Source organism: Syngnathus typhle, linkage group LG5 (genome assembly GCF_033458585.1).
Source record: "Syngnathus typhle isolate RoL2023-S1 ecotype Sweden linkage group LG5, RoL_Styp_1.0, whole genome shotgun sequence".
Classification (NCBI taxonomy): Eukaryota; Metazoa; Chordata; class Actinopteri; order Syngnathiformes; family Syngnathidae; genus Syngnathus; species Syngnathus typhle.
In genome coordinates, this window is record NC_083742.1 from 184,234 (window position 1) to 210,899 (window position 26,666).

The window sequence follows — 26,666 nt, forward strand, 5'->3', positions numbered from 1 at the left end:
GGCATTGAACTCCAACATGTCAAGTGCTGCAATGTTCCAACTGCAGACAGAATAATAGAAAATATGAACTGTTTTTGTCTTTCAGACATTAACCCGCTCAATTATTCTCCAAAGAATAACGTAAAGCTCGAAACTAGCATCAAATAAAGTTGATCAGAGCTTGTCGCGGGTGAGAGGCGCCGCCGTGTGGTCACATAAGCAAACTACATGTTAAGATAAAAATAAAGTACAGTGCCGCACTGCACTATAGTGCAATAAAATTAAGTAAAATAAAACAAATGTAACTTAAAATGTAAAACCTGAACACATGATAAAAGCTAACTAAACCCAAACGTTGAGATTGAGTCTTAAGTTCGAACTGGTACGTCTTCTTGAAATGACCTTAATACCTTCGTTTTGACGTCTTGCAGTAGCCGCAATGTTACACAGTTGCTAAATTCGAAAAATAGGACAAAAATGAATTCAATGATCGCTTGGGTGTAGAAATGAAACATTGCCGAAGCAGGAGTAAAACAACTCTGATAGAAAGCAAGTAAAAGTGTCAAACAGCTTAAAGATATAAAGAAAAGCGTTTGCAAAGAGTCTAAACCATATGTGTGTCAAACTCAAGGCCCGCGAGATCATTTTATATTATTGTTACTAATGGCCCGACGATATGAAGCGATGATAACACAATAAACTACAGATCCCATAATGCAGTGCTTTCGCTGCCTTGCTGAGCGTTTTTCCGCGGCAATCAGGACAAGTGCTTGTTGCTGCAAGTTATTGCGAAGCTAGCCCCTCATGATGCCGAAGAGAAAAGTTGATTCTGAAAACAAAGCCTTTAAAAAGGTTGAGTATATGTTTACTGACATTGCCGGTAAGCCCGTTTGTCTCATGTGTGGCGCTAATGTGGCTGTATTGAAAGATTTTAATCTAAGACGGCACTATGAAACAAAACATCTGGATAACCTGAAAGACCTGAATGCAGAGCAGAATGACAGAAGGTAGAAGAGTTAAAGAAAAGGTAAAGAAGAAGCTGATATTCCAGCAGACGTTTTTCACCCGTTCAAAATCACAAAGTGAAGCTGCTGTGAAAGCGAATTTTATCGTGGCAGAGGAGATCGCCAAAGCAGGTTGTTATTGCTGAAAAGTACAAATTGGTGGAGAAGAAAGATCTCAGCAACCTCGACGATAGGGGTGTAAATCGCGGGTTTTGTCACGATACGATATAATATCGATATAAAGAACTACGATACGATATTTGCCGATATCTTAAAGCCTGCTGCGATTCATTCACGATATATCGCGATATAGTCCTCTACGATCGATGTATAAATTTTTTTTAATAAAAACTATAGAACAATATCCTGATTTATAACAATTCATACGCAAAATCAACAAGGTACTGCAAACTCTTTATTTAGGAAATTACAAGAGTATTGTAGTATACAAATTGCTTACTTTAACACTGAACTTTGATGTCGTGTTTTTTCTTTAAATGTGCGGCGAGATTTGTGCTCCCTGAATATTTGATCACCGCATGGCAGGATTTACAAACTGCACGTGTCTTGTTCGTTGAGCCATCTTTTCTTTGGAATCCAAAGTGCTTCCAAACGAATGACTTGAAGCCTAAAGGGGAGCCAATTTCCTCGTCTTTTTGGACACTAGCCATAGCACCAGCCCAGGAGCCGCGTACTAGTTGTCGACTCCCCTTTCACGTGCAGCAACGCCGCGCACTGCTCCCTGCTCCCGGAAAGAGGAAGCAAGCAACAATGAACTGGATTTCAAAATAAAGTCGCGTCTAATGTCCGGGGTCAAACACGGCGATATAGATCAATGTTTACCTTTAGCATCGATGCCAATAAATCGTAGAGCATTATATGGATTAATCGATCTGTATCGATGTATCGTTACACCCCTACTCAACGACCGTCTGCAGCTGGAGGTGAGCAAGCTGAGGGAGGAAACTCCACACAGGTAGGGCCAGAGGTGGAATCGAACCAGCACCCACCTAACTGTGAGGCGGACGTGCTACGCAGTGCCCCACCGAGCCGCCCTTAGGATCCATCCGTTGCATAGTTTCTTTGAACCATTGCAAAGAGTGAGTTTTTTTTTTTTATGTGTATTTACAAAGGAACCTTTGTTTGACTTTGAAGAAACCTCTATGCAGTTTCTTTGATAAGTGCAATCAGGCATTGGTGTAATGCATGACACTGAGTCTTTCCTGGATCAGCAGAAGCAAGCTCGAGACGGCGACCCCAGAAAACATTCCTCAAGGTGCAAACAACACCCTCTCCCAGGAGGTGGAAGATCTCCGCAAGCTCAACGACCTTCTGGGCATTTACGTCGACAACGCCCGTTCCCGGGAAGTGGGGAACGCCGGCTTGCTTTTGCGCATCACTGAATCCGAAACAGAGGTGTCCCGGCAGCTGACGGGCCTGAAGGCCGTTTTCGAGACGGAGCTGGCGGATGCCCGTGCGACTCTGGACTCTGAGGCCAAAGAGCGTGCACGTCTGGAGCTGGAGGTGAGCAAGCTGAGGGAGGAAATCAAGGAGCTGAAAGCAAGGTGAGGCCCGGCCATTTTATCAAAAATATGCCAACAACAAAATGGATGCTGGATATTAGTGCTGACATAATTGCTTTGCTGCTGGGGCCACACCCCAAGGAAAATCCTCCTCGTGACTAATTGCAGCTCAACATTGGACTTCCAGTTAACCATCCCATAGTCCAGGGGCGGGCAAACTTTTTGACTTGCGGGCCGAATTGGGTTCTAAATTTTGACCGGGGGGCCGAACCAGGAGCAGATGGATGTAGTGTTTGTGTGTAAAGGTCATATAAATGACATGTAAAGGTCATTGCATAAAAGCTTTTTACTTTTAGCATGGATTTTTTGAAAACAAATGCATTTATTAACAGCATTAAAAAAATATTTCACCAAAAAACTACTATCAGTGATTCTTATTAAATACGACATTGTTATGATGTATAACATTTTCCATCACTTCAGCGCCTGCAGGTCAGATTTATGAAATATGTTTATCTAATGAGGCAACATCACATCCAACGGCAAACATTCTGACCAAATACATCATCTTGAAGAATCAGTGAAAGAATACATCTAAATAAAGAAATCAATAGTATTGTTGGTTTCCCTTTTTTGCCAGTGCATCATAGTCTGGAGTAAAATTTGTTGTGGTAATTCTTAGGATAGAGCCGAGGTGTCGGTCCGTTAACCTAGATCTGTGACTGGCTTTGTTGACGTTCATGTGGCTGAACGTCACGTCGCGTACGTCGAGCCAAATTGGCCACTCTCTTTTAAACACTCGGCACTGTGTCCACCTTGCTTTTTCTTGGGCGACTCATTTTAATAGAAGGATTCCAGGGGAAGGTTTGTGGGTGGCTTTAGCGTAAAACTGTATCTGAAAACAGCACGCGAATTACGAGAATATTGACGTCACAGCCTACACTCAAAATTCGGCACTGATAGATGAAATGACTACGTACTACTGAGTACGCACATGTACTTGAGAGTGTGCACCGAGCTTTCTGACGGCTCCCGGGAGTAAATGCGCGGGCGGGCGGGCGCTTTCCCATCTACTGGGGAAACATAGTAATTGTAGGGAAAATGACCCCCCCAAACATTTATAATACACTTTATTCAGGTTTGGCGGGCCGGATTAAACGGCCCCGTGGGCCGGATGTGGCCCGCGGGCCGTAGTTTGCCCATGTCTGCCATAGTCGCATATCAACATAAATAGCACATTTGACTGCGTCCATCCATTTTCCATATTCCCAGTTTATTACACGATTATCATCACTATCGCTTATTTTTAATTCATGAGAATAAAGCTGAGTCATTCTCACGTCTCACGTAGGAGTTGCGCAAGGTCAAACGCCGGCACGAGTCTCGCATGGTGGAGTTTGAAAACGCCCCCCAGGAAGATTATGAAAGTAAACTGCCCGAAGCCTTGATGAAGATGCGAAGCCAGCATGAACTTCAAATTAAACTCTACCTTCAAAAAGAGGTAACCATTTATCATTTGGACCTTAGAATCTGTCTCAGCTGCAAAAGTTTAAAAAGTCTGTGTTGACACTAGCTTGCAGCCCGTGATGCAAAAGTGAAAGATCTGGACGAGGCTCTGTCTCCAAAGAGGGGACACCATGCGTAGCCTCCTCAGGGAGAAAGACCGAGAAATGGCCGACATGTGGGAGCGGATGCACCAGCAGCTGGATGAGTATCAGGAGCTAATGGAGTTGGAAAACGCCCCCCAGGAAGATTATGTAAGCAAACTGCCCGACGCCTTGATGAAGATGAGAAGCCAGCATGAACTTCAAATTAAACTCTACCTTCAAAAAGAGGTAACCATTTATCATTTGGACCTTAGAATCTGTCTCAGCTGCAAAAGTTTAAAAAGTCTGTTGACACTAGCTTGCAGCCCGTGATGCAAAAGTGAAAGATCTGGAGGAGGCTCTGTCTCCAAAGAGGGGACACCATGCGTAGCCTCCTCGGGGAGAAAGACCGAGAAATGGCCGACATGCGGGAGCGGATGCACCAGCAGCTGGATGAGTATCAGGAGCTAATGGAGTTGGAAAACGCCCGCCAGGAAGATTATGAAAGCAAACTGCCCGACGCCTTGATGAAGATGGGAAGCCGGCATGAACTTCAAATTAAACTCTACATTCAAAAAGAGGTAACCATTTATCATTTGGACCTTAGAATCTGTCTCATCTGCAAAAGTCTAAAAAGTCTGTGTTGACACTAGCTTGCAGCCCGTGATGCAAAAGTGAAAGATCTGGAGGAGGCTCTGTCTCCAAAGAGGGGACACCATGCGTAGCCTCCTCGGGGAGAAAGACCGAGAAATGGCCTACATGCGGGAGCGGATGAACCAGCAGCTGGATGAGTATCAGGAGCTAATGGAGTTGGAAAACGCCCTCCAGGAAGATTATGAAAGCAAACTGCCCGACGCCTTGATGACGATGCGAAGCCAGCATGAACTTCAAATTAAACTCTACCTTCAAAAAGAGATAACTATTTATCATTTGGACCTTAGAATCTGTCTCAGCTGCAAAAGTTTAAAAAGTCTGTTGACACTAGCTTGCAGCCCGTGATGCAAAAGTGAAAGATCTGGAGGAGGCTCTGTCTCCAAAGAGGGGACACCATGCGTGGCCTCCTCGGGGAGAAAGACCAAGAAATGGCCGACATGCGGGAGCGGATGCACCAGCAGCTGGATGAGTATCAGGACCTAATGGAGTTGGAAAACGCCCCCCAGGAAGATTATGAAAGCAAACTGCCCGACGCCTTGATGAAGATGCGAAGCCAGCATGAACTTCAAATTAAACTCTACCATCAAAAAGAGGTAACCATTTATCATTTGGACCTTAAAATCTGTCTCAGCTGCAAAAGTTTAAAAAGTCTGTTGACACTAGCTTGCAGCCCGTGATGCAAAAGTGAAAGATCTGGAGGAGGCTCTGTCTCCAAAGAGGGGACACCATGCGTAGCCTCCTCGGGGAGAAAGACCGAGAAATGGCCGACATGCGGGAGCGGATGCACCAGCAGCTGGATGAGTATCAGGAGCTCATGGAGTTAGAAAACGCCCCCCAGGACGATTATGAAAGCAAACTGCCCGACGCCTTGATGAAGATGCGAAGCCAGCATGAACTTCAAATTAAACTCTACTTTTAAAAAGAGATAACCATTTATCATTTGGACCTTAGAATCTGTCTCATCTGCAAAAGTCTAAAAAGTCTGTGTTGACACTAGTTTGCAGCCCGTGATGCAAAAGTGAAAGATCTGGAGGAGGCTCTGTCTCCAAAGAGGGGACACCATGCGTAGCCTCCTCGGGGAGAAAGACCGAGAAATGGCCGACATGCGGGAGCGGATGCACCAGCAGCTGGATGAGTATCAGGAGCTAATGGAGTTAGAAAACGCCCCCCAGGACGATTATGAAAGCAAACTGCCCGACGCCTTGATGAAGATGCAAAGCCAGCATGAACTTCAAATTAAACTCTACATTCAAAAAGAGGTAACCATTTATCATTTGGACCTTAGAATCTGTCTCATCTGCAAAAGTCTAAAAAGTCTGTGTTGACACTAGCTTGCAGCCCGTGATGCAAAAGTGAAAGATCTGGAGGAGGCTCTGTTTTCAAAGAGGGGACACCATGTGTAGCCTCCTCGGGGAGAAAGACCGAGAAATGGCCGACATGCGGGAGCGGATGCACCAGCAGCTGGATGAGTATCAGGAGCTAATGGAGTTGGAAAACGCCCTCTAGTACAATTATGAAAGCAAACTGCCCGACGCCTTGACGAAGATGCGAAGCCAGCATGAACTTCAAATTAAACTCTACATTCAAAAAGAGGTAACCATTTATCATTTGGACCTTAGAATCTGTCTCAGCTGCAAAAGTCTAAAAATCTGTGTTGACACTAGCTTGCAGCCCGTGATGCAAAAGTGAAAGATCCGGAGGAGGCTCTGTCTCCAAAGAGGGTACACCATGCGTAGCCTCCTCGGGGAGAAAGACCGAGAAATGGCCGACATGCGGGAGCGGATGAACCAGCAGCTGGATGAGTATCAGGACCTAATGGAGTTGGAAAACGCCCCCCAGGAAGATTATGAAAGCAAACTGCCCGACGCCTTGATGAAGATGCGAAGCCAGCATGAACTTCAAATTAAACTCTACCTTCAAAAAGAGATAACCATTTATCATTTGGACCATAGAATCTGTCTCAGCTGCAAAAGTCTAAAAAGTCTGTGTTGACACTAGCTTGCAGCCCGTGATGCAAAAGTGAAAGATCTGGAGGAGGCTCTGTCTCCAAAGAGGGGACACCATGTGTAGCCTCCTCGGGGAGAAAGACCGAGAAATGGCCGACATGCGGGAGCGGATGAACCAGCAGCTGGATGAGTATCAGGAGCTAATGGAGTTGGAAAACGCCCTCCAGGCAGATTATGAACGCAAACTGCCCGACGCCTTGATGAAGATGCGAAGCCAGCATGAACTTCAAATTAAACTCTACCTTCAAAAAGAGGTAACCATTTATCATTTGGACCTTAGAATCTGTCTCAGCCGCAAAAGTTTAAAAAGTCTGTGTTGACACTAGCTTGCAGCCCGTGATGCAAAAGTGAAAGATCTGGAGGAGGCTCTGTCTCCAAAGAGGGGACACCATGTGTAGCATCCTCGGGGAGAAAGACCGAGAAATGGCCGACATGCGGGAGCGGATGCACCAGCAGCTGGAGGAGTATCAGGAGCTAATGGAGTTGGAAAACGCCCCCCAGGAAGATTATGAACGCAAACTGCCCGACGCCTTGATGAAGATGCGAAGCCAGCATGAACTTCAAATTAAACTCTACATTCAAAAAGAGATAACCATTTATCATTTGGACCTTAGAATCTGTCTCAGCTGCAAAAGTCTAAAAAGTCTGTGTTGACACTAGCTTGCAGCCCGTGATGCAAAAGTGAAAGATCTGGAGGAGGCTCTGTCTCCAAAGAGGGGACACCATGTGTAGCATCCTCGGGGAGAAAGACCGAGAAATGGCCGACATGCGGGAGCGGATGCACCAGCAGCTGGAGGAGTATCAGGAGCTAATGGAGTTGGAAAACGCCCCCCAGGAAGATTATGAACGCAAACTGCCCGACGCCTTGATGAAGTTGCGAAGCCAGCATGAACTTCAAATTAAACTCTACATTCAAAAAGAGATAACCATTTATCATTTGGACCTTAGGATCTGTCTCAGCTGCAAAAGTCTAAAAAGTCTGTGTTGACACTAGCTTGCAGCCCGTGATGCAAAAGTGAAAGATCTGGAGGAGGGTCTGTCTCCAAAGAGGGGACACCATGTGTAGCCCCCTCGGGGAGAAAGACCGAGAAATGGCCGACATGCGGGAGCGGATGCACCAGCAGCTGGATGAGTATCAGGAGCTAATGGAGTTGGAAAACGCCCCCCAGGAAGATTATGAAAGCAAACTGCCCGACGCCTTGATGAAGATGGGAAGCCGGCATGAACTTCAAATTAAACTCTACATTCAAAAAGAGGTAACCATTTATCATTTTGACCTTAGAATCTGTCTCAGCTGCAAAAGTTTAAAAAGTCTGTGTTGACACCAGCTTGCAGCCCGTGATGCAAAAGTGAAAGATCTGGAGGAGGCTCTGTCTCCAAAGAGAGACCTCTTCGGGGAGAAAGACCGAGAAATGGTCGACATGAGGGAGCGGTTAGAGCAGAAGCTGGATAAGTATCAGGAGCTAATGGATTTCAAGCTAGCGTTGGATCTGGAGATAAGTGCCTACAGGACCTGGATGAGTATCAGGAGCTAATGGATGTCAAGCTAGCGCTGGATATGGAGATAATTGCCTACAGGTAGGTGCTTGACAGCGAGGAGGAGAGGTGTGTGTGGCTTACAAACATACCACAACTTTTCCTCTCATAGCAATTAATGTCTCCACGTTTGTCCGCACGGTACGCTCGACCACGTCGGCCAGCGGGAAGAGGAAGCGTCCCAACGACACGGACAGCGAGGCTTCGAGCTTCGCCGGAAGCGCTGTGACTCGTACTCCCATCACCCAGCAGGCCTCTGCTAGCGGGCAGGTCACCGTGGATGAGGTGGAGCAGGACGGCAAATATGTCCGACTCAGCAATAAAGGAGATGAGGTCTGTGGATGTGTCACAGTGGAACATCGCACATCTTACAAAATTTACACATTTTCCAGTAACGACTAACCTGTTGAGATCAATTTCAGCTGCACGGCACACGAGGAGCTCCAGCAGACCCGGATCCGACTGGAGTCCCTTTCGCACCCTAACCCTAACTCTAACAGGACGCCACTCAGAAGGGGAAGGAGTTCAGGACCCCAACAGCCTGGAGATCACAAACTTCGCCAGTGGCGAGCAGTGCTTGCATCCCACTACAGAGTCCCGGCACCATTCGTCACGGATGTAGACGCGCATTCCGCCTTCTCGCGATGTTCCCCCTCGTACAATGGCCCGGTCCGCCCGCTAGCCGCTCCAGATGTACAGCAGAGTCCGGAATGTTGACGGTCAACCAAGTCCCAGTGAACACGAGCACACAGCAGTTACGCACTGTCCGGTTCGTAGATCTCAGCAGGCGAATGTCAACCATGTTGTCACAACCGTGCCAGAGCACGGGCTGCCTGCACTTCCCTCGGCCACACCCCTTTCGTTACCGTAATGTCTGTCACCTGGTTCCTCTTGTTACCCTGTGTATTTAAGCCCTGCCCGTGTATTTCTCCCTGTCGGTGTCTACTGTTGTGATCCGTCCCTGTCCGCGCCCAGTGTTCCTGTTGTTTGGTTTTCCACGGTCTGTCTGGAGGCTCACGGTCAGAATTTTATCCTTGTCCAAGTTTCCAAGTGTCCAAGTATCCAAGTGTCCAAGAAGACTTCTGTCTGTTTGCTGGCCGTGAGTCTCTATCCCGTTTGTGTCTTCGTTTCCCCACCTGACTCCCTTCCCACTCCCTTTCCCTTCAATAAATCCTAGTCCAAGCTGCATTTGGTCGCCCTGGCTCACCTCATTCCTGACACATGTTGTTGTCCAGCGATCGAATATTCGCCAGAAGAATGGAAGGCACGGCCGGGCGAGCTGAGTTGGCTTCAGCCTCCTCGCACACCGCTTCCGACGCTCCCCAACCGGGGGAGGAATAGCAGAAGATGCTTAGATTCACATTATGATCATTCTGGAAGGACAGTGTGGTTCACTCTTGTGATGGTGGTACCACAACTGAGCCCTGCGAGCTCCATCAGCTGGTCCACACTGAAGCCGTACTCACTGAAGAGCTCCTCATCAATGCGCTGGGCTTCCTCTTGTCTGCAGAAGAAATACAAGTACCGTTTTTTTTCCATGTATAATGCGCAAAATTTAACTAATTTATTGTCCTAAAATCTGGGGTGCGCATTATACATGGGTACAAATAAATATATATATATTTTTTAATCCGGATATGATCCGGAGGCCGCCATTACAGATACGCTTTCTTCTCTGGTGTTCACTTCAAACACGCTCCATACGAACACAATGCTGTTGTATCAGACACTTGCTCGATCACCTGCTCGTTTGCTGTCACAATGTACCCTACACAAATCCGAAACATTTCTTTGCGATCGAGTTTGCTAGCGCATGCGCAGTGATACTGACCGGCAGAATAACATCCGGTTGTTCCCAAAGATTATCTAGCTGTTGGTGAGTCTGGTGGTGCGGGAGCGCAGGCTCCTGTACCTCTTCCCAGAGGGCAGATGATCAAACAAAGAGTCATGTCAATATAATTTCTAGTAGTAGTGTGGTCGATTAATAAGTGGAAAGGGATGTGCAGACTACATGAATTTGTTTTCTTCAAAGTATTGTGGAACAGGATGTCCAGACAGGGAGGACATCTCAAGGCCGACGGGGAACGCGAATAACAACTCGTCGTGGTCCAGACACCTGTGCTGAGCAGGGGAAAACCCAAACGAGGAGGAGCTGGCCATCAACCATCGACCAATCACCACACAATATTTTGCATGCTTGAATATTCATATTATGTTTCTTTAAAACTGGGCAACCCAGAAGAATGTGTTGTCTTTTGATGGTCACAGAAGGCACACAAGTTTTTTGTGTTAAGGACCCGAGACCCAGGCGCCTGTATTAGCTTGCTTTGTCAGGATTACACAATTGGTCAATTCGGCCTAATTGATCTACTGGTCTTCTCTTTGACCGAACGAACTCGCAAAATTGTTAGGTGCGACATTGTGTGGATTTGGACATAACAACTCTTGTGTTAAGTGTTGATCGCAATTTGGAGTCAGATCAATAACTAAAATCCGTAGCCTAAGACATTGAAAGGATTCAATGGGGAAAAAAAAGGTTCAAATAGTTGCAAGTTGCATCCTTTTTCTTTGGGAGGCGGTTCCAAGCCTTCCAGTTCAGCCCTTTCGTGATTCCACGCCCCGCGCACCACTAGTACCACGGCCCCACGTCAGATTCGGATCCAAAGTATGCAACTCGCAAAGAAGATTTCAACCTTGCCTCCTGAATTACCGTTTTTTTCCGTGTATAGTGCGCAAAATTTAACGAATTTATTGTCCTAAAATCTGGGGTGCGCATTATACATGGGTACAAAAAATTTTTGATTATTTTTTTTTTTAATTTTTTTTTTTTTTTTTTAGAAAACAAAACCAACAACAGGACTGACCGACAAAGTCGTGGAACAAAAAGACAGGGTGACATTACCAAAGACAGGAACAGAAAGCAAACAGACATCATGACAGTAACACATGCAATGATCCGACGGTGAGCGAGGGGCAGACAGGACTTAAATACAAAACACGTTACATCGATTGAGGTGACACAGCACCAGCCCAGGAGCCGCGTACTAGTTGTCGACTCCCCTTTCACGTGCAGCAACGCCGCGCACTGCTCCCTGCTCCCGGAAAGAGGAAGCAAGCAACAATGAACTGGATTTCAAAATAAAGTCGCGTCTAATGTCCGAGGTCAAACACGGCGATATAAATCGATGTTTACCTTTAGCATCGATGCCAATAAATCGTAGAGCATTATATGGATTAATCGATGTGTATCGATGTATCGTTACACCCCTACTCAACGACCGTCTGCAGCTGGAGGTGAGCAAGCTGAGGGAGGAAACTCCACACAGGTAGGGCCAGAGGTGGAATCGAACCAGCACCCACCTAACTGTGAGGCGGACGTGCTACCCAGTGCCCCACCGAGCCGCCCTTAGGATCCATCCGTTGCATAGTTTCTTTGAACCATTGCAAAGAGTGAGTTGTTTTTTTTTCATGTGTATTTACAAAGGAACCTTTGTTTGACTTTGAAGAAACGTCTATGCAGTTTCTTTGATAAGTGCAATCAGGCATTGGTGTAATGCATGACACTGAGTCTTTCCTGGATCAGCAGAAGCAAGCTCGAGATGGCGACCCCAGAAAACATTCCTCAAGGTGCAAACAACGCCCTCTCCCAGGAGGTGGAAGATCTCCGCAAGCTCAACGACCTTCTGGGCATTTACGTCGACAACGCCCGTTCCCGGGAAGTGGGGAACGCCGGCTTGCTTTTGCGCATCACTGAATCCGAAACAGAGGTGTCCCGGCAGCTGACGGGCCTGAAGGCCGTTTTCGAGACGGAGCTGGCGGATGCCCGTGCGACTCTGGACTCTGAGGCCAAAGAGCGTGCACGTCTGGAGCTGGAGGTGAGCAAGCTGAGGGAGGAAATCAAGGAGCTGAAAGCAAGGTGAGGCCCGGCCATTTTATCAAAAATATGCCAACAACAAAATGGATGCTGGATATTAGTGCTGAAATAATTGCTTTGCTGCTGGGGCCACACCCCAAGGAAAATCCTCCTCGTGACTAATTGCAGCTCAACATTGGACTTCCAGGTAACCATCCCATAGTCCAGGGGCGGGCAAACTTTTTGACTTGCGGGCCGAATTGGGTTCTAAATTTTGACCGGGGGGCCGAACCAGGAGCAGATGGATGTAGTGTTTGTGTGTAAAGGTCATATAAATGACATGTAAAGGTCATTGCATAAAAGCTTTTTACTTTTAGCATGGATTTTTTGAAAACAAATGCATTTATTAACAGCATTAAAAAAATATTTCACCAAAAAACTACTATCAGTGATTTTTATTAAATACGACATTGTTATGATGTATAACATTTTCCATCACTTCAGCGCCTGCAGGTCAGATTTATGAAATATGTTTATCTAATGAGGCAACATCACATCCAACGGCAAACATTCTGACCAAATACATCATCTTGAAGAATCAGTGAAAGAATACATCTAAATAAAGAAATCAATAGTATTGTTGGTTTCCCTTTTTTGCCAGTGCATCATAGTCTGGAGTAAAATTTGTTGTGGTAATTCTTAGGATAGAGCCGAGGTGTCGGTCCGTTAACCTAGATCTGTGACTGGCTTTGTTGACGTTCATGTGGCTGAACGTCACGTCGCGTACGTCGAGCCAAATTGGCCACTCTCTTTTAAACACTCGGCACTGTGTCCACCTTGCTTTTTCTTGGGCGACTCATTTTAATAGAAGGATTCCAGGGGAAGGTTTGTGGGTGGCTTTAGCGTAAAACTGTATCTGAAAACTCAGCACGCGAATTACGAGAATATTGACGTCACAGCCTACACTCAAAATTCGGCACTGATAGATGAAATGACTACGTACTACTGAGTACGCACATGTAGTTGTGAGTGTGCACCGAGCTTTCTGACGGCTCCCGGGAGTAAATGCGCGGGCGGGCGGGCGCTTTCCCATCTACTGGGGAAACATAGTAATTGTAGGGAAAATGACCCCCCCAAACATTTATAATACACTTTATTCAGGTTTGGCGGGCCGGATTAAACGGCCCCGTGGGCCGGATGTGGCCCGCGGGCCGTAGTTTGCCCATGTCTGCCATAGTCGCATATCAACATAAATAGCACATTTGACTGCGTCCATCCATTTTCCATATTCCCAGTTTATTACACGATTATCATCACTATCGCTTATTTTTAATTCATGAGAATAAAGCTGAGTCATTCTCACGTCTCACGTAGGAGTTGCGCAAGGTCAAACGCCGGCACGAGTCTCGCATGGTGGAGTTTGAAAACGCCCCCCAGGAAGATTATGAAAGTAAACTGCCCGAAGCCTTGATGAAGATGCAAAGCCAGCATGAACTTCAAATTAAACTCTACCTTCAAAAAGAGGTAACCATTTATCATTTGGACCTTAGAATCTGTCTCAGCTGCAAAAGTTTAAAAAGTCTGTGTTGACACTAGCTTGCAGCCCGTGATGCAAAAGTGAAAGATCTGGACGAGGCTCTGTCTCCAAAGAGGGGACACCATGCGTAGCCTCCTCGGGGAGAAAGACCGAGAAATGGCCGACATGCGGGAGCGGATGAACCAGCAGCTGGATGAGTATCAGGAGCTAATGGAGTTGGAAAACGCCCCCCAGGAAGATTATGAACGCAAACTGCCCGACGCCTTGATGAAGTTGCGAAGCCAGCATGAACTTCAAATTAAACTCTACATTCAAAAAGAGATAACCATTTATCATTTGGACCTTAGGATCTGTCTCAGCTGCAAAAGTCTAAAAAGTCTGTGTTGACACTAGCTTGCAGCCCGTGATGCAAAAGTGAAAGATCTGGAGGAGGGTCTGTCTCCAAAGAGGGAACACCATGCGTAGCCTCCTCGGGGAGAAAGACCGAGAAATGGCCGACATGCGGGAGCGGATGCACCAGCAGCTGGATGAGTATCAGGAGCTAATTGAGTTGGAAAACGCCCCCCAGGAAGTTTATGAAAGCAAACTGCCCGACGCCTTGATGAAGATGCGAAGCCAGCATGAACTTCAAATTAAACTCTACATTCAAAAAGAGGGAACCATTTATCATTTGGACCTCAGAATCTGTCTCAGCTGCAAAAGCTTAAAAAGTCTGTGTTGACACTAGCTTGCAGCCCGTGATGCAAAATTGAAGGATCTGGAGGAGGCTCTGTCTCCAAAGAGGGGACACCATGTGTAGCCCCCTCGGGGAGAAAGACCGAGAAATGGCCGACATGCGGGAGCGGATGCACCAGCAGCTGGATGAGTATCAGGAGCTAATGGAGTTGGAAAACGCCCCCCAGGAAGATTATGAAAGCAAACTGCCCGACGCCTTGATGAAGATGGGAAGCCGGCATGAACTTCAAATTAAACTCTACATTCAAAAAGAGGTAACCATTTATCATTTTGACCTTAGAATCTGTCTCAGCTGCAAAAGTTTAAAAAGTCTGTGTTGACACCAGCTTGCAGCCCGTGATGCAAAAGTGAAAGATCTGGAGGAGGCTCTGTCTCCAAAGATAGACCTCTTCGGGGAGAAAGACCGAGAAATGGTCGACATGAGGGAGCGGTTAGAGCAGAAGCTGGATAAGTATCAGGAGCTAATGGATTTCAAGCTAGCGTTGGATCTGGAGATAAGTGCCTACAGGAGCTGGATGAGTATCAGGAGCTAATGGATGTCAAGCTAGCGCTGGATATGGAGATAATTGCCTACAGGTAGGTGCTTGACAGCGAGGAGGAGAGGTGTGTGTGGCTTACAAACATACCACAACTTTTCCTCTCATAGCAATTAATGTCTCCACGTTTGTCCGCACGGTACGCTCGACCACGTCGGCCAGCGGGAAGAGGAAGCGTCCCAACGACACGGACAGCGAGGCTTCGAGCTTCGCTGGAAGCGCTGTGACTCGTACTCCCATCACCCAGCAGGCCTCTGCTAGCGGGCAGGTCACCGTGGATGAGGTGGAGCAGGACGGCAAATATGTCCGACTCAGCAATAAAGGAGATGAGGTCAGTGGATGTGTCACAGTGGAACATCGCACATCTTACAAAATTTACACATTTTCCAGTAACGACTAACCTGTTGAGATCAATTTCAGCTGCACGGCACACGAGGAGCTCCAGCAGACCCGGATCCGACTGGAGTCCCTTTCGCACCCTAACCCTAACTCTAACAGGACGCCACTCAGAAGGGGAAGGAGTTCAGGACCCCAACAGCCTGGAGATCACAAACTCCGCCAGTGGCGAGCAGTGCTTGCATCCCACTACAGAGTCCCGGCACCATTCGTCACGGATGTAGACGCGCATTCCACCTTCTCGCGATGTTCCCCCTCGTACAATGGCCCGGTCCGCCCGCTAGCCGCTCCAGATGTACAGCAGAGTCCGGAATGTTGACGGTCAACCAAGTCCCAGTGAACACGAGCACACAGCAGTTACGCACTGTCCGGTTCGTAGATCTCAGCAGGCGAATGTCAACCATGTTGTTGTCCAGCGATCGAATATTCGCCAGAAGAATGGAAGGCACGGCCGGGCGAGCTGAGTTGGCTTCAGCCTCCTCGCACACCGCTTCCGACGCTCCCCAACCGGGGGAGGAATAGTAGAAGATGCTTAGATTCACGTTATGATCATTCTGGAAGGACAGTGTGGTTCACTCTTGTGATGGTGGTACCACAACTGAGCCCTGCGAGCTCCATCAGCTGGTCCACACTGAAGCCGTACTCACTGAAGAGCTCCTCATCAATGCGCTGGGCTTCCTCTTGTCTGCAGAAGAAATACAAGTACCGTTTTTTTTCCATGTATAATGCGCAAAATTTAACTAATTTATTGTCCTAAAATCTGGGGTGCGCATTATACATGGGTACAAATAAATATATATATATTTTTTAATCCGGATATGATCCGGAGGCCGCCATTACAGATACGCTTTCTTCTCTGGTGTTCACTTCAAACACGCTCCATACGAACACAATGCTGTTGTATCAGACACTTGCTCGATCACCTGCTCGTTTGCTGTCACAATGTACCCTACACAAATCCGAAACATTTCTTTGCGATCGAGTTTGCTAGCGCATGCGCAGTGATACTGACCGGCAGAATAACATCCGGTTGTTCCCAAAGATTATCTAGCTGTTGGTGAGTCTGGTGGTGCGGGAGCGCAGGCTCCTGTACCTCTTCCCAGAGGGCAGATGATCAAACAAAGAGTCATGTCAATATAATTTCTAGTAGTAGTGTGGTCGATTAATAAGTGGAAAGGGATGTGCAGACTACATGAATTTGTTTTCTTCAAAGTATTGTGGAACAGGATGTCCAGACAGGGAGGACATCTCAAGGCCGACGGGGAACGCGAATAACAACTCGTCGTGGTCCAGACACCTGTGCTGAGCAGGGGAAAACCCAAACGAGGAGGAGCTGGCCATCAACCATCGACCAATCACCACACAATATTTTGCATGCTTGAATATTCATATTATGTTTCTTTAAAACTGGGCAACCCAGAAGAATGTGTTGTCTTTTGATGGTCACAGAAGGCACACAAGTTTTTTGTGTTAAGGACCCGAGACCCAGGCGCCTGTATTAGCTTGCTTTGTCAGGATTACACAATTGGTCAATTCGGCCTAATTGATCTACTGGTCTTCTCTTTGACCGAACGAACTCGCAAAATTGTTAGGTGCGACATTGTGTGGATTTGGACATAACAACTCTTGTGTTAAGTGTTGATCGCAATTTGGAGTCAGATCAATAACTAAAATCCGTAGCCTAACACATTGAAAGGATTCAATGGGGAAAAAAAAGGTTCAAATAGTTGCAAGTTGCATCCTTTTTCTTTGGGAGGCGGTTCCAAGCCTTCCAGTTCAGCCCTTTTGTGATTCCACGCCCCGCGCACCACTAGTACCACGGCCCCACGTCAGATTCGGATCCAAAGTATGCAACTCGCAAAGAAGATTTCAACCTTGCCTCCTGAATTACCGTTTTTTTCCGTGTATAGTGCGCCCCCATGTATAATACGCACCCTAAAAATGGCATGCTGATGCTGAAAAAAAGCCTGTACCCATGTATAATATGCACCCAATTTTTATGAATTTTTCTTTATGATTTATTTTTTATTTTTTTTTTTTAAGTCCCAATGATCGTCACACACGCAGGGAGGCAATGGGTCCCATTTTTATAGTCTTTGGTATGGTCTTAACTAGGCTGGATGTAATTTTTTTTGTTGGCGTTGATTTCTCCGACTGCCCATAAACGCACCACCGCGCTCCGTGCGCGCACGGGAAAGAGGCGTGCGGACGTGAAAAAGGCGGCTCTGTATGGGAGAGACGTTGAAGAGGAATAAAAACACCCTTGGAAACCAAAACTTGGTGATTTCAAGTTTCATTTCGAGGGACATTTGTCACGTCTCGTCCCCAGTTTTGCTATGTGTCTAGGTTGCCATAGTTTCTGTTCGCGTCGCCCCTCTCTTCCTGTGTCACCTCAATCGATGTAACGTGTTTTGTATTTAAGTCCTGTCTGCCCCTCGCTCACCGTTGGATCATTGCATGTGTTACTGTCATGATGTCTGTTTGCTTTCTGTTCCTGTCTTTGGTAATGTCACCCTGTCTTTTTGTTCCACGACTTTGTCGGTCAGTCCTGTTGTTGGTTTTGTTTTCTAAAAAAAAAAAAAAAAAAAAAAATTTAAAAAAAAAAAAATCAAAAATTTTTTGTACCCATGTATAATGCGCACCCCAGATTTTAGGACAATAAATTCGTTAAATTTTGCGCACTATACACGGAAAAAAACGGTAATATTCAGGAGACAAGGTTCAAATCAGGCAATATATGATCAATAACATTATTGGAATTGTTCTTTTTTTTTTTTTTTTTTGCAGATTAAAAAGAATGGCAATATTTTTTATTTTTTCACAAGTGGATTTAAATGGCCGATGAGGGGCATTGAACTCCAACATGTCAAGTGCTGCAATGTTCCAACTGCAGACAGAATAATAGAAAATATGAACTGTTTTTGTCTTTCAGACATTAACCCGCTCAATTATTCTCCAAAGAATAACGTAAAGCTCGAAACTAGCATCAAATAAAGTTGATCAGAGCTTGTCGCGGGTGAGAGGCGCCGCCGTGTGGTCACATAAGCAAACTACATGTTAAGATAAAAATAAAGTACAGTGCCGCACTGCACTATAGTGCAATAAAATTAAGTAAAATAAAACAAATGTAACTTAAAATGTAAAACCTGAACACATGATAAAAGCTAACTAAACCCAAACGTTGAGATTGAGTCTTAAGTTCGAACTGGTACGTCTTCTTGAAATGACCTTAATACCTTTGTTTTGACGTCTTGCAGTAGCCGCAATGTTACACAGTTGCTAAATTCGAAAAATAGGACAAAAATGAATTCAATGATCGTTTGGGTGTAGAAATGAAACATTGCCGAAGCAGGAGTAAAACAACTCTGATAGAAAGCAAGTAAAAGTGTCAAACAGCTTAAAGATATAAAGAAAAGCGTTTGCAAAGAGTCTAAACCATATGTGTGTCAAACTCAAGGCCCGCGAGATCATTTTATATTATTGTTACTAATGGCCCGACGATATGAAGCGATGATAACACAATAAACTACAGATCCCATAATGCAGTGCTTTCGCTGCCTTGCTGAGCGTTTTTCCGCGGCAATCAGGACAAGTGCTTGTTGCTGCAAGTTATTGCGGAGCTAGCCCCTCATGATGCCGAAGAGAAAAGTTGATTCTGAAAACAAAGCCTTTAAAAAGGTTGAGTATATGTTTACTGACATTGCCGGTAAGCCCGTTTGTCTCATGTGTGGCGCTAATGTGGCTGTATTGAAAGATTTTAATCTAAGACGGCACTATGAAACAAAACATCTGGATAACCTGAAAGACCTGAATGCAGAGCAGAATGACAGAAGGTAGAAGAGTTAAAGAAAAGGTAAAGAAGAAGCTGATATTCCAGCAGACGTTTTTCACCCGTTCAAAATCACAAAGTGAAGCTGCTGTGAAAGCGAATTTTATCGTGGCAGAGGAGATCGCCAAAGCAGGTTGTTATTGCTGAAAAGCACAAATTGGTGGAGAAGAAAGATCTCAGCAACCTCGACGATAGGGGTGTAAATCGCGGGTTTTGTCACGATACGATATAATATCGATATAAAGAACTACGATACGATATTTGCCGATATCTTAAAGCCTGCTGCGATTCATTCACGATATATCGCGATATAGTCCTCTGCGATCGATGTGTACATTTTTTTTAATAAAAACTATAGAACAATATCCTGATTTATAACAATTCATACGCAAAATCAACAAGGTACTGCAAACTCTTTATTTAGGAAATTACAAGAGTATTGTAGTATACAAATTGCTTACTTTAACACTTAACTTTGATGTCGTGTTTTTTCTTTAAATGTGCGGCGAGATTTGTGCTCCCTGAATATTTGATCACCGCATGGCAGGATTTACAAACTGCTCGTGTCTTGTTCGTTGAGCCATCTTTTCTTTGGAATCCAAAGTGCTTCCAAACGAATGACTTGAAGCCTAAAGGGGAGCCAATTTCCTTGTCTTTTTGGACACTAGCCATAGCACCAGCCCAGGAGCCGCGTACTAGTTGTCGACTCCCCTTTCACGTGCAGCAACGCCGCGCACTGCTCCAGGGCTCGAAACTAACGATTGCCCGATTGCCCGGGGCAAGTAGCGATGGCAGACGGGCAAGTAGAATTTTTTCCTCACTTGCCCGAACTTGCCCTGCCATAATACCATGTTTTCAAGCTGTAAAAAGACGATTTTGTGCATAATTTCTCGCAACTTCTGCCGCTTCTGGTCCGACATTTTGTTTTCTAGGGAGCGGTTAGTTTCTCGTGTAAGTCTGCAATACATTGATAACGGCAAAGCGCTTCGTAATTAAATGCATGCTCTCTCACCCGTCCCTGGCTCTTCTGCGCCTGCGCACCAGCAGAGCTTGTTTCCGGTTGGCGGATACGAAGGCATATGAAGGCAAAACTTATAGTGTTGTCTTTTTTATTGCAAAAATGTGTCGGGCAAGTAAAAATCCACTCCAAAAAAATTCGGGCAAGTAAAATTTTGTTTCGGGCAAGTAAAATTTTCTCCAACTTGCCCGAGGGCAACTTGGGCAAAAAATAAGCTTCGAGCCCTGTGCTCCCTGCTCCCGGAAAGAGGAAGCAAGCAACAATGAACTGGATTTCAAAATAAAGTCGCGTCTAATGTCCGAGGTCAAACACGGCGATATAAATCGATGTTTACCTTTAGCATCGATGCCAATAAATCGTAGAGCATTATATGGATTAATCGATGTGTATCGATGTATCGTTACACCCCTACTCAACGACCGTCTGCAGCTGGAGGTGAGCAAGCTGAGGGAGGAAACTCCACACAGGTAGGGCCAGAGGTGGAATCGAACCAGCACCCACCTAACTGTGAGGCGGACGTGCTACCCAGTGCCCCACCGAGCCGCCCTTAGGATCCATCCGTTGCATAGTTTCTTTGAACCATTGCAAAGAGTGAGTTGTTGTTTTTTATGTGTATTTACAAAGGAACCTTTGTTTGACTTTGAAGAAACCTCTATGCAGTTTCTTTGATAAGTGCAATCAGGCATTGGTGTAATGCATGACACTGAGTCTTTCCTGGATCAGCAGAAGCAAGCTCGAGACGGCGACCCCAGAAAACATTCCTCAAGGTGCAAACAACGCCCTCTCCCAGGAGGTGGAAGATCTCCGCAAGCTCAACGACCTTCTGGGCATTTACGTCGACAACGCCCGTTCCCGGGAAGTGGGGAACGCCGGCTTGCTTTTGCGCATCACTGAATCCGAAACAGAGGTGTCCCGGCAGCTGACGGGCCTGAAGGCCGTTTTCGAGACGGAGCTGGCGGATGCCTGTGCGACTCTGGACTCTGAGGCCAAAGAGCGTGCACGTCTGGAGCTGGAGGTGAGCAAGCTGAGGGAGGAAATCAAGGAGCTGAAAGCAAGGTGAGGCCCGGCCATTTTATCAAAAATATGCCAACAACAAAATGGATGCTGGATATTAGTGCTGACATAATTGCTTTGCTGCTGGGGCCACACCCCAAGGAAAATCCTCCTCGTGACTAATTGCAGCTCAACATTGGACTTCCAGTTAACCATCCCATAGTCCAGGGGCGGGCAAACTTTTTGACTTGCGGGCCGAATTGGGTTGCATCATAGTCTGGAGTAAAATTTGTTGTGGTAATTCTTAGGATAGAGCCGAGGTGTCGGTCCATTAACCTAGATCTGTGACTGGCTTTGTTGACGTTCATGTGGCTGAACGTCACGTCGCGTACGTCGAGCCAAATTGGCCACTCTCTTTTAAACACTCGGCACTGTGTCCACCTTGCTTTTTCTTGGGCGACTCATTTTAATAGAAGGATTCCAGGGGAAGGTTTGTGGGTGGCTTTAGCGTAAAACTGTATCTGAAAACTCAGCACGCGAATTACGAGAATATTGACGTCACAGCCTACACTCAAAATTCGGCACTGATAGATGAAATGACTACGTACTACTGAGTACGCACATGTACTTGTGAGTGTGCACCGAGCTTTCTGACGGCTCCCGGGAGTAAATGCGCGGGCGGGCGCTTTCCCATCTACTGGGGAAACATAGTAATTGTAGGGAAAATGACCCCCCCAAACATTTATAATACACTTTATTCAGGTTTGGCGGGCCGGATTAAACGGCCCCGTGGGCCGGATGTGGCCCGCGGGCCGTAGTTTGCCCATGTCTGCCATAGTCGCATATCAACATAAATAGCACATTTGACTGCGTCCATCCATTTTCCATATTCCCAGTTTATTACACGATTATCATCACTATCGCTTATTTTTAATTCATGAGAATAAAGCTGAGTCATTCTCACGTCTCACGTAGGAGTTGCGCAAGGTCAAACGCCGGCACGAGTCTCGCATGGTGGAGTTTGAAAACGCCCCCCAGGAAGATTATGAAAGTAAACTGCCCGAAGCCTTGATGAAGATGCAAAGCCAGCATGAACTTCAAATTAAACTCTACCTTCAAAAAGAGGTAACCATTTATCATTTGGACCTTAGAATCTGTCTCAGCTGCAAAAGTTTAAAAAGTCTGTGTTGACACTAGCTTGCAGCCCGTGATGCAAAAGTGAAAGATCTGGACGAGGCTCTGTCTCCAAAGAGGGAACACCATGCGTAGCCTCCTCAGGGAGAAAGACCGAGAAATGGCCGACATGTGGGAGCGGATGCACCAGCAGCTGGATGAGTATCAGGAGCTAATGGAGTTGGAAAACGCCCCCCAGGAAGATTATGTAAGCAAACGGATGAATTCTGCAGCAAACTTGAATACGATGGGAGCAGAAGATCCAATCCAGTTCCCCAAATTCTGATCCTAATAGTTGAAATTGATCTCAACAGGTTAGTCGTTACTGGAAAATGTGCAAATTTCGTAAGATGTTCCCCTGTGACACATCCACTGACCTCATCAACTGTATTGCGGAGTCTGACATATTTGCCGTACGAGTCCACCTCATCCAGAGTGACCTGCTGCTCATCCACAGTGACCTGCTGCTCATCCACAGTGACCTGCTGGGCGATTTTAGGACGAGGCACATTGCATCCGCCCAAGCTCAAACCCTCGCTGTCCTTCGGACGTTTCCTCTATTTGCTGGCCGACATGGTTTGGCGTACCCTCGGGACAAACGTGGAGACATTATTTGCTATGAGAGGAAACGTTGTGGTATGTTCTAAAGCTGTAAAAAGACCTCTCCTCCTTGTTCTGGGTCCGCTCCCTCTCTGTAGACAGAGCCTCCTCCAGATCTTTCACTTTTTGGCCGGCTTCCAACTCCACCATGCGAGACTCGTGCTGGCTTTGGACCATGCGCAAGTCCTACGTGAGACGTGAGAATGACTCAGCTTTATTTTCATTAATTAAATAAGCGATAGTGATGGTAATTACCGACCGCGGAATGCAGCTTCTTTTCAAACTCCAGCTCATCTTTAAGGATTTGAATGTGATGCGACTTCCTGAGCAAAAACAATATTAAACCCTCGACGCAGTCAAATGCGCTATTTATATTGATGTGCGACTATGGGATGGTTAACTGAAAGTCCAATTGAGCTGCAATTAGTCACGAGGAGGATTTTCCTTGGGGTGTGGCCCCAGCAGCAAAGCAATTATGTCAGCACTAATATCCACTATCCATTTTGTTGTTGGCATATTTTTGATAAAATGGCCGGGCGGGCCTCACCTTGCTTCCAGCTCGTCAAAATCAATCTTCAGCTTGGACAACTTCACCTGCAGACGTTCACGCTCTGTGGCCTCTGAGTCCAGAGCCGCACGGGCTTTCGCCAGATTGGATTCTTTCTTCGTGTCCCTGTGATGACAGATATACACATAAACTGAGAATATGGAAAATTTCGGGCAGTCGGAGAAATCAGCGTGAACAAACAAATACATACAGCCGAGTTAAAAAAACACCAGAACAATCACCATGACAATTGCGAACACACAGAAAGAAAATAAATAACTGGAACATGACTCAAACACCGGTGATCCCAACATCACCACAACAAATTCAATGTCGGTCACACCCTGAACGTATTTCTTTTCCTGGGCCGCGATGTGACTTTTGACACAAATACCTACGCCGCCACCACGTTTTGTAGCCAAGTCAGGACAGTTTGTGTAAGAATCACTTCGGTTCCTGCAAAACATCGTGTAGCCTTCCAAGCAAGCACGTCCATCGGCCACTGATCCTTGGAGGTGTGTCTCTGTGAAGCACAAAACATCAGCGAAAATCAGTTCGTGATGAGACACGATATCTTGCACGTGACAAGACAGCCCTTCGGTGTTATGATGGACGACAACCAGGTGATTTGCCCGATCTACCGACGGCATCACGTGAAGGAGGGGCATGACGCTCTCCAAAGAATCCTCTGCCATCTCAGCAAGAGCAGCAGTGATTTGTGGATTTGCATGAAGCCTTCTCTCATCCATATGCAGAATATGCAGACCACTGAGCGAAGTCACTCTACTCAGAGCTACGTACCCCATGCCGTGTTCGAAAACACATTTCAGCGAAACTGCAGCCTGTGACGTTGTCATGCCTTGTACCTTGTGGATCGTGCAGGCAAAAGCAAGCTTGATGGGAAACTGTCGGCGCGTCACTCCAGCCTTGTTCAGCTTCTCCTCCAGTCTGTCAATGTACACGGGGTTAGCAGCACGCGCTGTGTTACTCACATGATCGAGTTCCAACCCAAGTTTCTGGACACGGGCTTCATTTGGATAGTTCACCAATTTGACAACTTTTGCAAACATCCCGTTGCACAGACCTGATTGAACATCAACGTTCCGTGTGATCATAACACGAGCACCCAAGGCAACTTTGATTGAGTCCGGGAGCTCATTCTTAGCGCCTTGCACAGGGGAAGCTTGCCTTGCCATTCTGCCAGTTCCTTTGTCTTTCTTGTAGTCATCCGCGTCAATCTGCACAATGTCCTTATGAAACAGTTCCAGCATCGCAGAGCTATGGCCATCCACCTGTTTATTGGTGGCAAAAACATGCAGAATATGCTTTGGACACATTTCTGGGGAAGTGTACCTCGTGGCAAGGAGAGCTCTGTCCATTTCCGACAGTTCATCTGACTTTTCTTTGACGCGGAGTCGGTTCAGCAGTTCGGCAAAGGCGACATCGTCTTTCTGCCTCATGATGGCGGTGAGCGTGATCTTTTTGAAGTCGTCACGCCAGTGGTCCAGCCGCGTAGGATCGTACACGCACAGAGGTTTGGACTGTCTCACGGGAGGGAGCTGAAAGAAATCTCCAACAGCAAGAACAGACATGCCACCGAAAGGTAAATTAATTCCTTTGATTTGTTTCAACCTGGCATTCACGTAGGCAAAGAGGTCTTTCGACACCATGGAAATCTCATCGATGATGAGTATTTCGGCGATGGACAGCTCGGCTCTGACTTCGTCCAGTTTATTGCCCAGCCCGTGGTACGGGGGTTTGAGACTTCTCGGCAGTTTGAGTAGACAATGCAACGTTGCCCCGGAAATGTTGAACGCCGCCGTGCCAGTGAAAGCTGCGAGAACAACCGTTTGCTTGGAAATGTCGGCCTCCTCAGCCAGTCGTGGTAGTCTCTGCAGTATTTTGGTAGCATCTGCGTGGATACACTTGATCAGATGCGATTTGCCGGTCCCGGCGCCACCGTTGATGTGGTAGAAGAACTGCTCAATGGGCTTTGAGCTACACACACGTTTTATGCACCAATCTCTGACCTTGTAGAAGACGGACGCTTGCTTTTGGTTCAGGTTACGATACATGTCGCGTAACACTGCGGGATCGATGGCTGCAGCCTCTGTCACGATGGACATTTGCGTTGTTTTGGACCTGACGTTATAGTCCGGGACATTTTCCTCCACGTTGTCGTTCGGTTCATCTCTCGCGTTCATTTCCTCAACGCATTCGAGTCTTTGCAACTCACTCTCGGGAGCCAGGTGGCACCATTCGTTTATGACGAGCCCACTCTCCTCCACCTCTTGGATGGCGTTGTCAATGTCTCGACTGTATTTCTCATACCTTTCTCTGTTCCTTCTGACAATTTGGCACACGCGCTCCACAGAGTCGTTATACGGTAACTGTACACAGGCGTTATCATGAAACAACTGATAGGAAGGACAGCGTTCAGATTTTAATTGGCAATCAGCACGATGAGGCAGGTACAGCTTGAGCAAGGAGCAGTAATATTCCTCCGGATTCTTTTGTTCAGAGTATTTGCAGTATTTGATGACCGCATGTTTTTCTGTTCTTTTCTGGACAAAGCCCATGTCGTTCAGCAGAGGCAAAACATTCTTACCTTTGGCTTGTTTGCCATAAACAATTCTGCACATTGATGCAAAATCAGCCAAGCACATGACTTCAAATTCCTCTGTTTGAGGTCTGGATTTGTATTTTTCCGGCAGGCCAGTCATCCACACTTCATGAGATTCCTGCGTTTTGCCCTCAAGGAGCGAGAGAGGATAACTCATTTTCAGCGCATTGTCACTCGTTTGTACAAATACCACCACCATGCGGGAGGACTGTTTCATATGCAAGCCGCACGCACGTGCGACGCATTCCTGAGCACTCACTTCTCTTTTCTTGGAGTACGCTTGCATAATTTGCTTCATTTCATCGCTCTCGTTGACATTTGCGCAGCGGGAGTTTTCAATGACCGATTTCAGGTATTGGCTCAGACCGTGTTCAGCCTTGCTGATGTAGCTGCAGATGTATGCGATGCAAGAGTAGGCATTCAGGATGTATTGGATGTCCAGGTTTCCATCCCAGGCAAGAAGCAAATGGCGGTTGTAGTTGTTGACCCAGCAGTCTTTCGGTTCTCGCTTAAGCACGACAGAACTCGACGAGGCCGT

The 26,666-nt window shown here is 46.5% G+C and overlaps 1 protein-coding gene across 1 annotated transcript; it reads right to left on the reverse strand.

Moving 5' to 3' along the window:
• Positions 1-24,595: 24,595 nt before the first annotated feature.
• Positions 24,596-25,140, reverse strand: LOC133153809 (uncharacterized). Its single transcript, XM_061277965.1, has 2 exons — positions 24,859-25,140; positions 24,596-24,743 (listed from the first exon to the last, which is right to left on the reverse strand). Exons 1-2 carry the CDS (start codon positions 25,095-25,097, stop codon positions 24,617-24,619), a joined length of 366 nt encoding a protein of 121 aa, XP_061133949.1. The 5' UTR covers positions 25,098-25,140; the 3' UTR covers positions 24,596-24,616.
• Between the last annotated feature and the right edge of the window lie 1,526 nt (positions 25,141-26,666).

Excerpts from the sequence above, each read along its gene's own strand:
- LOC133153809 (XM_061277965.1), bottom strand. The coding sequence starts at position 25,097 with ATGTCTGTTCTTGCTGTTGGAGATTTCTTTCAGCTCCCTCCCGTGAGA. Across the intron at positions 24,744-24,858 it reads AGAGCTCTCCTTGCCACGAG|ATTGACGCGGATGACTACAA; the intron begins GTACACTTCCCC and ends GACATTGTGCAG.